Source organism: Nilaparvata lugens, chromosome 11 (assembly GCF_014356525.2).
Source record: "Nilaparvata lugens isolate BPH chromosome 11, ASM1435652v1, whole genome shotgun sequence".
Taxonomy (NCBI): domain Eukaryota; kingdom Metazoa; phylum Arthropoda; class Insecta; order Hemiptera; family Delphacidae; genus Nilaparvata; species Nilaparvata lugens.
Window position 1 is genome coordinate 23,182,261 of NC_052514.1, and position 12,558 is coordinate 23,194,818.

At 35.8% G+C, this 12,558-nt stretch overlaps 1 protein-coding gene across 3 annotated transcripts in view; it reads right to left on the reverse strand.

Annotated features, from left to right (window-relative positions):
- LOC111055705 overlaps positions 1-12,558 on the reverse strand; it is a 44,214-nt gene that overhangs the window by 1,315 nt on the left and 30,341 nt on the right. For all 3 annotated transcript variants that reach the window (XM_039437905.1, XM_022342971.2, XM_039437904.1), the window contains 2 exons: positions 4,546-5,421; positions 1,565-2,032 (listed from right to left, as the gene is read on the reverse strand). In XM_039437905.1, the coding sequence (XP_039293839.1) occupies positions 1,565-2,032; positions 4,546-5,421 (1,344 nt within the window). The remainder of the gene's footprint in view (positions 1-1,564; positions 2,033-4,545; positions 5,422-12,558) is intronic.

The window sequence follows — 12,558 nt, forward strand, 5'->3', positions numbered from 1 at the left end:
TCATCAATATAATTTAAGAAAGACAGATAACTGATATAAATAGTTATTCCAATGATGAATGACACGAAGCTTATCGCCATGGAGGAACTATGAAATAATATTACTATAGATAAATATAAACTATAGAATAGTATTAGAGTAATCCATATTTATATGCAAATACAATCCAGGTATAAACAACAGCGTAATTGTATTTGTTTACCAGTTGAATTTTTATGGTTAATTAAAAATATTTTCAAAGACCCAGATGGCTGATGTTCATAAGAGAATAGTTGTAAAGAGACTCAAAAAGTAAGAGAGTAAGATAGTTGAGAAGAGTCATAAGAGAGAGAACAAGTTGATCGTACATCAAGGTCTAAAATTTCCTGCACGAACTGCCAAGGTACTTTGGCAAATGAAATAAAGATTTTGAATGGTAGGGAAGTGCCATAGTTGAATTAATGCAGCGATTGTTTAGAGGATTGGATTATATTCCTGAACTCTTGTAGAGATGTTATCTAGTGTCATTCGTGAGAAATTATCCATTGGACGATCATCTAGTAGAAATTTTATAAAAGAATCCGAGTAACGATTTTCCAAAGGAAAAGCTGGGAAAAAGCGTTTCCTTTGTTCTGTATAACTTACTGTAGTAAGTTATATCTTCCACTATCTTTCAATATCTTTCACCGTATATTGTCTGCGTTAGGTGTGGTTAAATAAATGTGAATTTGAAGGAATATGCTATTGATTATCATAGCTTGATCAGTTAATTACTAAAGCAACACTTGGATTGACAATGAGAAGGGACTGATCAACAGTCTGAGCTGTCCGGTTGAACAGTTCTCGAAATATTTTTTAAATCAAACACACCTACAATTTAAGAGAGGTGCGCCATTCATTTATTTATTTATCTCAACTAATAATACATGTATAAATCATATACAATGATCGAGGGTGAGAGACGACTGCGGACTAAGCCCGAAACTGATGGTTCCCTCCCAAACTTTGATCAACCCTTCAATGCATAATCTATCTCAAAGTATGATTGTCATTTTTTCAACCCACAATTTCATATTATCACAATACACATACAAGCAATAGAGGGCGACTTTCACAGAACAGCTTGTCATTCCCAGGCAGCATCAAACTAACAAAAAATTAACTTGAGGAAACTTATCCCCAAACACAATAAATGACTTTGAGGGCAGAGTTTCCAAACTAACGAGAAGCTCTTAAACTCATTTGGCGGGAGCATTTCATGAAGAGAGGTTTGTCCAACCCACGGACCACTGGTATGAATGAAAAATGCCTCAACCTTCACGGCAATTATGTTGCAGAATAAAAATCATGAGTGTAAGTGCCTTTTGGTGATAAAAGTATTCTTCTATATGCATATGTCTTCCATTTATGGCCAACCGGAGGTTGAAAAAGATGACTCTCATAATAAAAAAATCTTCCCAACAGATTATTCACCATAGAATTCATTTTTCACATAAAATATAAACATCATTTGAAAATTTTTCAAGAGTTGGCTCTTGCAGATTACTCTTGCATATGGTAAGGTTGAGTTAAATTGGATACATACCTTGGTTTGACCTTCGGCTTCTTGTGCCTGCAACCTGAGCATACGAGCAGCATAGGCCCGTTGCGACTCCTCAACCGTTTCGCTGGTCTTCTCAACCTCCAACAAACCTCCGTGCGAGGTTGTGGTGTTGGCAGAACCCTCCAGAGGTGGCAGCACTGTCAACCTCACAGTGCGCCTTGATTTCAGTGCAGGTTTGAGTGGAACACTCTGGAAGGTGGCGTCTCCTTCGTTCTCTTCAGGCGCTTCAAGCCTCAAGGCGCGCCTTCCGGAGCTACGCTGTTTGAGCGGGACACTCTGAAACAGGGCGCTTCCTTCGTTCTCTTCTGGTCTCATGGCACGTCTGCCTGTGCTGCGCTGGCGTTGCGGGAAGGAATACCCTTTCGTACTGGAGAGGAGGACCCACCGGCCGTCCCCGTCGCTGGGTGCGCTGTTGCTTTGAGGCCCATTGTACTGGTCTTTGTAGATCACCTTTTTGTCACACAAAATAGTTTGAAAAACACCATATCAATAAATGATCTATTGTACTTCAACCAATCTACCAACAATCATTAACTTATCATGAGTATTTTGAAAAACGTCAATAACTAGAAATTATCAGGCAAAATGTAATTCTTAGGATATATGGTTGGAAAGGGGAATAAATTTCTAATAAGATTCATTTATATATTTTTCCTTAGTTAGTTTGGACGTTTTTAGTTTTTTAAAAGCGTTCACTCCCCTGTTATCAGATGGGCACGTTAAACTGTCGGTCCTGGCTGAAGTATGACAGTCGTAAGGCCCATTGACGGTTTAAATTATATATTCAGGCTATTCAGGCGGTAGGACCTTCCCGCAAGGGACTCCCCACCAACAAAATCCATACGAATTTACTTTTTTATAAGCGTTCAAACGGTTTGAAATTTGGCTTTGAACTCAACGAATGTACTTTTTTCAACTTTGAGCGCTCATAAAAAGTTTAAAAACGTTTAATAAAGAAACATATTGTCATGAACCAGAAGGTTTGACAAAACCCCAAACATCAGTTTCTTCTTCAAGAAGAGAAATAATTTTTTTCAACTTTAAAAACTAAAAGCTGATCAGACAGTTTTGGCTGACAGAGTAAAGACGCTGAGGAGAGGTAGAAGTGGGGCTAGCATTCTAGTCTCCCCTCCAGCCAGCTAGTGGAAAAAGCTTTCCACTTTTCTTCTGAATAATTTCACACACTTTTCCATCGCCTACCTCCATAAACAGACCGAGCTGACTCGTGGCTGGACATCACCTGGTTTTCCATTCAGACCATGGCAACTTAGGATGGACATCAACTGTATAACGGTATCGTTCCAATTTCAATTTATTTTTCTATAGTGTTTTATTTTTCAGAAATTCCAAATTAATCATGTCTTGGGTCATGTTTTTTGAACTGTCATATAACTTGTTTAAATACAAAACACAATAATAAAATGGTCCAACACAATTCTGATTAGTTTTGTAAAATCATTATTGAGAACGAGTTTATTTCAATTTTTCAAATTTAATTAATTCTCAAGAATTCATAACCTTTCTTAATTGTTTTGTATTAAAATAGATGCAGCATAACTAATTATATAAAACCAAAATATATAAGAAATCGTATTAATTGACACAGAAATTTCTTCATTTCAATAAAATAAATCTGACTCCTAATAAAAATGTTTTCCTTTCAAATTCCAAAAAAAACATTTAGTTTATAATTAAAAAAAAACCAACTGCTTTTGCTCTACCATCAAATGCTACGCAACAACAATTTTACAGTGTTCCCGTCTGGGAACTTGTGGATCGCCCCCTTTTTTCAAAGGTTTTTAATGTGTTAATTGAAATGATTGATCTCTCTATGTTTGCTCAATTAGTTGTTTCATTCGAGGGGTAAGTCGAGATGTTTGAACTGATTGCTAGTCCACATGAGTCATCACTTGTTTCAATTCCTTCCTTAAAGATTTTTGAACATGTTCGATTAAATAATTACTTTTACAAAACAGGTCATCAATCATTTATTACAAATGATGGATACCACTGTTCAATCATTTAATGTTACAATAGTATAAGAATCTTATTCAAAATTCTTCCTCTTTCAAACTTTATCCTTAGAATTAGATATTGACATTATAATTTTCTAGTTATTGACGTTTTTAAAAAATATTGAAAAATCTATTTATTTTGAAAAGTTAGGTCGATGAAATAACATTTTATTGGACATAGTTGAAAATTTCTTAGAGAATCTTTGGTTTTCAGCTGTTAAACTTTTTTGTGGGAAATCCTGCATATTATCTGGAACCTTTAAAGTAATTAATCTACAATAATATTCACACAGATGGCTGTTTATTGATTACATAAATCGATGACAGTAGCCTTAAAATGATGTTAGTATTGCATGTGAATGAGGAAATTGACCTACTCCATCCAAAGACTGATTGATACTCGATAAAATTATTATGTACGGTATTTTTTATAGAAAGTAATATAAGTTATACAGTATGTCAGTGAATTTTCTTGGATAATTATTCATCCATCCAATAATTAATTGTATTGTTTTATTATTAAATTTCAATCTCAAAACTCATCTCAGAGAGTAGGTAGGCCTACTTCACAGAGCATACTTCGAATTAATAAGATTCAGTGGCTTCAAGGTCTGTGATGGGTCCAAGTTTATTTTCTACGTTGGACAGGGCAACAGGTTGTTGGAAAGGGTCAGCTATTGTTCCTAGGTTCCTAGGTCTCAAAGCCGATTCCAGTTTACCAGCTTGAATAATTGATAAGTTTCAATTTATAAGACTCAAACATGCAAATACATACAAAGATCAATATTCCTGTTGACTGCATGAATTAGGCTATTGATCAAAGATTATAAAACATCCACACTCTAGTTGAAGAATTTTAGAATGTTTCAAAATGATAGTTTATTTCAATAATATAAATGTACCATCAATGAAATTAATAATGTGATGTGATTCAATTTGACAAATCACCTGTGGTCGATGAAAACTTGCAGATGAGCCCTGTTCCTGGTATCCAGGTTTCTCGGATGGGAAATAACCTGGATGTCCATCGGTGATGATGTCACCACTGGCACCCCCCCACCCAGGGGGAGGTCCATGCTGCGTGGGTTTGGGGGAGGCCTGACTCCAGCTAGAAGGTTTATGATAGGACTCTTGTGGCCGATAGTCGTAGGTTGGTTTCACCCATGAAGGCTTCCCGTACTCGCCTTGGGGAGGCCTTGAAGACGATGAAGAAGACCAGCCTGGAGAATGTTGATGAGAGGAGGAGGAGGATGAAGATGAAGAGGCGGATGACCAGGAGGGGATTTGTGGACGAGTGTGTGGGTTTGGTTCCCATTTTTGTATCTGACTCAGCGACCATGGTATGGGTTCCAAGGATACCCATCCATTCCTGTCATCGTATGGGTGTTTGTGTGTCTGGGAACTGACCAGATTCCAGGATTTGGATTTGTCGTGGCCTGATGACAATGTTCCTGGCTCTGGAGTTGTTTCCAGCACATTGACCGCCTCGTCCTCTATATACAGGTTGGCCAACTTGTTTGTTGGTTGGTCGGTTTCCTCAAGGTTGTCGCCCGTTCGTGGACTAGTGTGCTGCACTCCCGTGGCTGACGCCTTCTGCAGGAACTTGTCGAGCTCTTCCTGCGAGTATGGCCTGAACGTGGGCCCCGGGGTTGTCATCTCGGTGCATGTTTTGTCCTCGGAGCAGTCGCCCAGGTACTGTTGGTCGGTGGCCAGCTCTTGGCCTGATGTCGTCGCTTGAGTTGTTACTGTCGTGTCGTCCATGTTTGTGGTGCTTGTCATCACGGTTACCGGCACCTCTCTCCGCCATGTTTTGCCATCCAGGGCCTGTGAAAATATCTTGATTAAAATTTGTTGAACCCATATTGACATTATGAAACCAAAAAATTGGAATTGACAATACATAGAAATATAATCAGTGTTCACAGTTTTCACAAATAGTTTGAGTTTTTTTTCAATTTCAGATATACTTTTCAGAAATCCTACAGATGAGGCAACTAATTAGCCTATCTTTATTACTTAAAAGTATAGCATTTGAAATATTGTGGAAAGGTATCTTTCCTTTTCTGTATATGCCCAAATTCGAAGAGAATGAGTGGTGTTATTTCTGAAAGAGAGTGATAACAAGTGAGTGGTAAGGCCAGCTGTACATGAGTGTCATTCTAGGCTCATTCCATACAGAAGGATTGAGAATAAAGTGCATCAGATGAAAATGATTCGGTGGATGAGGACAAGAAGACATAGCAGGGTATGGAATAAGTTAGCCAGAGAGAAGGTAGAGCGTGAGTAATGGCTGAAGTAAAATTAAAGGATAAAGAAGGAAGGAAGAAAATAACAGAAAGGAAGTATGAAGAAGGAAGTTGCAGAGGAGAATATTGAGAGATAGCAATGCCGAGCCTATATATAATTGAATGATAGGGCACAGTAAAAGACTGAAAAATAGTAAAAGATAAGACTCTTTTTTCAGATGTTCTTGATTAAAGATTACAAATTATATGGTAGTAAAGACAAGATAGTAGACCTATACTATTTCTAAAGGATATAATTATAGTAGTTTAGGTATTTATGGTATTGATTTCGAACATCGGATGTTAATCAACCCTTTGATATTCACAAACTGAACTTGGAAATAACTGTGATTTTTCATATCATCCCCATTCATTTATTCATTCAATTTATAATCAGGATTAATATTGTCTAGTGACAATTGGATATATTATTTTCAACTGTTCGTTTCAAATCATCCTCTCGATGTGTATTTAGAAGTAATATGGCTCTACGGAATTTAACAAAAAAATGTATTTTGCCAAATGGGGAGCTGAGGAGCATAGGATAGGACTGATAATGGAAACTTCAGAGATTGAATCATTAATTCATATGAAAGTAAAGAGTCCCATCATGAATGAAATGTTGGTACAATTCTGTAAGCAACGTAAACTCACATTTATTTTTGTAATGTGGAGCAATCAGTTCTGATTATGCTCTCCTGCTAATCTGAATATTATGAACAAAATAAGAAGGAATCTCCTAGGAAAATATGTGGAAATTGCCTCTATCACGAGCACACAAGAAAGAAGGAAGCATGTTTAACAAGAGCTATGATTTTCTGATAGATAGAGAAGCCTATGCTTATTAAAAGAGTAATTTTTTTATTGAAATCAAATTGAAACCAGATCGAATGAAATCGAATATCAGTTCATTTTCTTTATAAATGAACATGTTTAGAGCTTGACAAAGAAATCATTGATTGCCAAAACAAGACCAAGTTGTTTAGAACTAGCTGTCACTTAGTGAGTTAGTTAGCGAGTGTGTTGAACAGACGAGTAGGCCCACTAGTTCACCACAATCAATGTTTTGTAAACTACGTTTAGTCATAGTTCAGTCAAACTTTAGTGAATTTTCAACTTTCACTTTACAAAGTCGAGTTGACTGAAGATTGATGAAGAGTGGAATGGTTATTGAGTTAGATATTATTCTTTATTCAATTTCACACATATTTCACTTCTCAGTTCATATGATTCTCAAACGGATATTGGGTTTGTATTCATGGAAGTTTGAAAATAACATTATATTTGTTGGAAGATTTGATTTATAAAAAAAGGAGTATCAAGCTGAGCCTGTTCTCCTATCTCGATCATATCATATAATTATTTGTACCTGTATTCCTGTATTGATAAATAAATGAATGATGTGACAACTCAAATTATTGTGCATTCCATGGATATACACCTCTGGCCACCTCGTAGTTACCATTTTATAGTAATCAAAAGTGAGAATCACTGTGATGAGTTTCAACCTCTGATAGGAGAAGGAACCTCAAGAAGCAAAAATCATACCGCCAATATCTCTTCTACCTGTAATTTCAAAGCTTTTTGAGAAATTGCTAATGAAGAGATTGACTCCCATCATAAGTAGCAGGAATCTGATACCAACCTATCAATTTGGTTCAGGCAGAAGCACTTAACCCTGGACCAAGTACATAGAATCACCAATGTAATAGAGAAGTCATTAGAGAAAAAATCGATATGTTCAGCAATCTTCCTTGATGTGGCACAGGCATTTGACAAAGTGTGGCATGAAGGACTGATCATTAAACTTCATAAAATTCTCCCCACTCAACTTGTAAACTTTTAAAATCATACATCAACAACAGATTATTCAGAGTAAAACAAGGTGACGACGTCTCCGAATTGAAGGAAATAAGGGCTGGAGTTCCACAGGGTAGTGTTCTTGGACCAGTTCTTTATGTGCTGTACACAAGCGATCTTCCTGAATTGGATGCAGTGACAATAGCTACTTTTGCTGATGATACTGCAATACTGGCAGAAGGGGAAACAGTACAAGAAGCAGCCACAAAACTACAGAATGCTAGCAACAGATTCAGTGACTGGACCAAAAAATGGAGAATTCGATTAAATGAGATGAAGTCTATTCATATCAACTTCACAAACAAAATTATCAATGACCTGATTCGAATAAATCTGAATGGGAATGTAGTACCACACAGCAACACAGCAAAATACCTTGGAATGACTCTTGATGCCAAGTTGAAATGGAAAGAGCATATCAAGATGAAAAGGAGCGAGCTAGGACTCAAATACAGTAAAATCTATTGGCTATTGGGCCGTCAATCACAACTCTCATTGGACAACAAGTTATTGATTTACAAACAAATTCTAAAACCTGTCTGGACGTATGGAAGTCAGCTTTGGGGCTGCTCTAGAACATCTAACATCAGTCAGATTCAAACATTCCAAAACAAAGTACTGCGGAACATAGTGAATGCGCCCTGGTACATAAGGAACAGCGATTTGCACCGAGATCTGCACATCCCCTATGTGACCTGTGAGATAAGACAATTGGCAGCCCATCATGAGTCACGTCTTCATCAACACGACAACACCGAAGTCATCCAACTACTAGACAACACTGAACTCACTAGGAGGTTGAAGAGAACAAAGCCCTTCGAGTTGGTGTAATGCTAGTGGAGTGATTAAAGTATATTGAATAAAAGTGTAGTGGGAATAATTTAAAGTAGTGAAATTATAGATTGGAACTGTAGGCTTCACTGGAAGACTTTAGCAATAAAAAATTAATTTAGGATAAGAAATAACAGAACAAAATTAATGGTTAGTCCTAGTGACTAGTTTTAATAGAAATAACAAAAAAAAAAAAGATGAAAATGATTCGGTGGATGAGGACAAGAAGACATAGCAGGGTATGGAATAAGTTAGCCAGAGAGAAGGTAGAGCGTGAGTAATGGCTGAAGTAAAATTAAAGGATGAAGAAGGAAGGAAGAAAATAACAGAAAGGAAGTATGAAGAAGGAAGTTGCAGAGGAGAATATTGAGAGATAGCAATGCCGAGCCTATATATAATTGATGATAGGGCACAGTAAAAGACTGAAAAATAGTAAAAGATAAGTCTCTTTTTTCAGATGTTCTTGATTAAAGATTACAAATTATATGGTAGTAAAGACAAGATAGTAGACCTATACTATTTCTAAAGGATATAGTTTAGGTATGTTATTGATTTCTAACATCGGATGTTAATCAACCCTTTGATATTTACAAACTGAACTTCGAAATAACTGTGATTTTTCATATTATCCCCATTCATTTATTCATTCAATTTATAATCAGGATTAATATTGTCTAGTGACAATTGGATATATTATTTTCAACTGTTCGTTTCAAATCATCCTTTCGATGTGTATTTAGAAGTAATATGGCTCTACGGAATTTAACAAAAAATGTATTTTGCCAAATGGGGAGCTGAGGAGCATAGGATAGGACTGATAATGGAAACTTCAGAGATTGAATCATTAATTCATATGAAAGTAAAGAGTCCCATCATGAATGAAATGTTGGTACAATTCTGTAAGCAACGTAAACTCACATTTATTTTTGTAATGTGGAGCAATCAGTTCTGATTATGCTCTCCTGCTAATCTGAATATTATGAACAAAATAAGAAGGAATCTCCTAGGAAAATATGTGGAAATTGCCTCTATCACGAGCACACAAGAAAGAAGGAAGCATGTTTAACAAGAGCTATGATTTTCTGATAGATAGAGAAGCCTATGCTTATTAAAAGAGTAATTTTTTTATTGAAATCAAATTGAAACCAGATCGAATGAAATCGAATATCAGTTCATTTTCTTTAGGAATGAACAAGTTTAGAGCTTGACAAAGAAATCATTGATTGCCAAAACAAGACCAAGTTGTTTAGAACTAGCTGTCACTTAGTGAGTTAGTTAGCGAGTGTGTTGAACAGACGAGTAGGCCCACTAGTTCACCACAATCAATGTTTTGTAAACTACGTTTAGTCATAGTTCAGTCAAACTTTAGTGAATTTTCAACTTTCACTTTACAAAGTCGAGTTCACTGAAGATTGATGAAGAGTGGAATGGTTATTGAGTTAGATATTATTCTTTATTCAATTTCACACATATCTCACTTCTCAGTTCATATAATTCTCAAACGGATATTGGGTTTGTATTCATGGAAGTTTGAAAATAACATTATATTTGTTGAAGATTTGATTTATAAAAAAGGAGTATCAAGCTGAGCCTGTTGTCCTATCTCGATCATATCATATAATTATTTGTACCTGTATTCCTGTATTGATAAATAAATGAATGATGTGACAACTCAAATTATTGTGCATTTCATGGATATACACCTCTGGCCACCTCGTAGTTACCAGTTTATAGTCATCAAAAGTGAGAATCTCTGTGATGAGTTTCAACCTCTGATAGGAGAAGGAACCACAATAAGAAGAAGAAATCATCAAGTTCGGTACCGGTATCAACTTAGTAGATCGAGGGTTAGCGAAGTTCTCACTTTTGACTTGAAGGTCAAAGTCGTTTTCTGCCTTTTTGTATGTTCGACAAGGACTTTAGAGAGTATTGATTAATCAGTTTCAAATTTTGAACGTCAATTCTTCATCCATGCAAATGTTCCATGACAATAAAATGTTATTTATTTATCAAACCTTTTTACAGGTCAAGTTCGTTGGACAACAAAATTGACTCACTCCTTCGTCCTTTTTCAGGATATAAAAATAACATCAAGTGCATAAGAAAAAAATTGTTTTGATTTAACATTTATCAGTCAGCTGGAATAACTAGTAGTTCTGTGAGAAGTAGACCTCGCGCATTTAGCTTACACAAGATTAAATTATCATAATATAACGCTTTCTGGAATTTAGCGCGAGAAAACCAGAAGACATCCAGGCGCCAAGACAAGCTGTTATAAGTTCTTTGCATCCTATTATTTAATAGTGCATGAAAATTGCATTCAATGAGGCATGCGATGAGGCATGCAATATATAGTCTAAACAGCTGCTGATTTTTTACCAAGTTACATTGAGATATTAAATTGCATGCGTCATGGCATGCGATTTATAATCCACTCGACAGCTGATTTATGATGAATAATTTATAGTCTGATTTTTACTCTAATATTGGCTTTTGAAGTAGGCTCCTTTTTCCTTTTATATTATCCTTGAAAAGCAAAATTTCCAAAAACCTTGTATATACGTCGACGCGCAATTTAAAAAGGAACCTGTCAAATTTCATGAGAATCTATCACTGCGTTTCGCCATAAATGCGCAACATATGAACATTTAAACATTAAGAGAAATGCCAAACCGTCGACTTGAAACCTCACTTTGCTCGGTCAATTATTTGCATGCTATTTCTGTAATTTTTCAATTCATTTGAAGAGACCAATGCTATTTGGCAGTTGTTACACAGACTGTCAGACAGACAGACTTTATGCGCCGACACATAATTTCAGTTGAATAATACACAACATTAATTTATAAGTTCTATATTAAGTCGCTACCGTACCGTTAACGTCTGTCTGCCTGTCTGTAACATACACGTAATTAATACTACTTGTGATAGCAGTTGCTATGAAAAATGGTTTTTGTTCAAAGTGTTAAATTTGTGAGTAGAAGCTACTATTAGGCTAGTGTTATAATTATGGTTTATATAGTCACTGTAGTGTTCACTATCCTATCCTATTATATTAAGCGATCAATTTCTGTGTATATTTTTATATTTGGTTATTTATATGTTTAATTATAAATGGTTATTTATTTATTTTCAACGGATCTCGTAAACGGCTCTAACGATTTTCACGAAATTTGAAACATAGTACGTTTATGATAATGGAAATTCGATTGCACTACGACTCATCCCTGATAAAACTCGCTGAAGGACATGAAAAGGATAATAATTATTCATCCTTGGGAAAACAGCTGCTAATTTCGTCGTTTGTCGATAAGGGAAGATGCGAGTGCGTGTGTGGGAGTGAGACAGAAAAATTATGTTCAGCTGTTGAATCAATCAGCGGATCTCATGAGAAGTATAATTATCTGGCAATTATAGATAAACTGATTTGATCAACCTTATTTGATTTGTTGACATGACCAACGAAATTATTTTATTCAAGATCCATTATTTTTTCATTTGAATTAGAGTACCTATATCAAAATGTTCAGAGCCAATCATTATTTTACAGTTTCAAGTGATTAGTGAGTGTTATTATGTTGTTATTAAATTTGGTTTGTGAAAAATCTAAATTCTAACTTTCCTGTTTTCAAATGTTTGGACTGAACATTGGACCTGAATTCTAATGAATGGAACATAACCTACTTTTCGGAATATTTATAGTAATATTTCTTCCTTCATCCTTTTTCTATTGTTCTATAATAGTTGGAAAGTTTGACCATTTTCTTGATTTTGAGCCTTCCTTGTTGCTGTTGACTATAGAACGCACATTTCGGTGTAGATATTTTGTGGACCCATGAGACGTCCGAACCAGTCGTATTATTCAACCCCGTACTGGCCGGTATAAAAATGCTATAAAATTGCACTACAAACTCATTACACCACAAATTTCTTATTTCGAGTTAAATCCAGTGGCGGCTCGTCCTATGTGTTCAATGGTTCATTG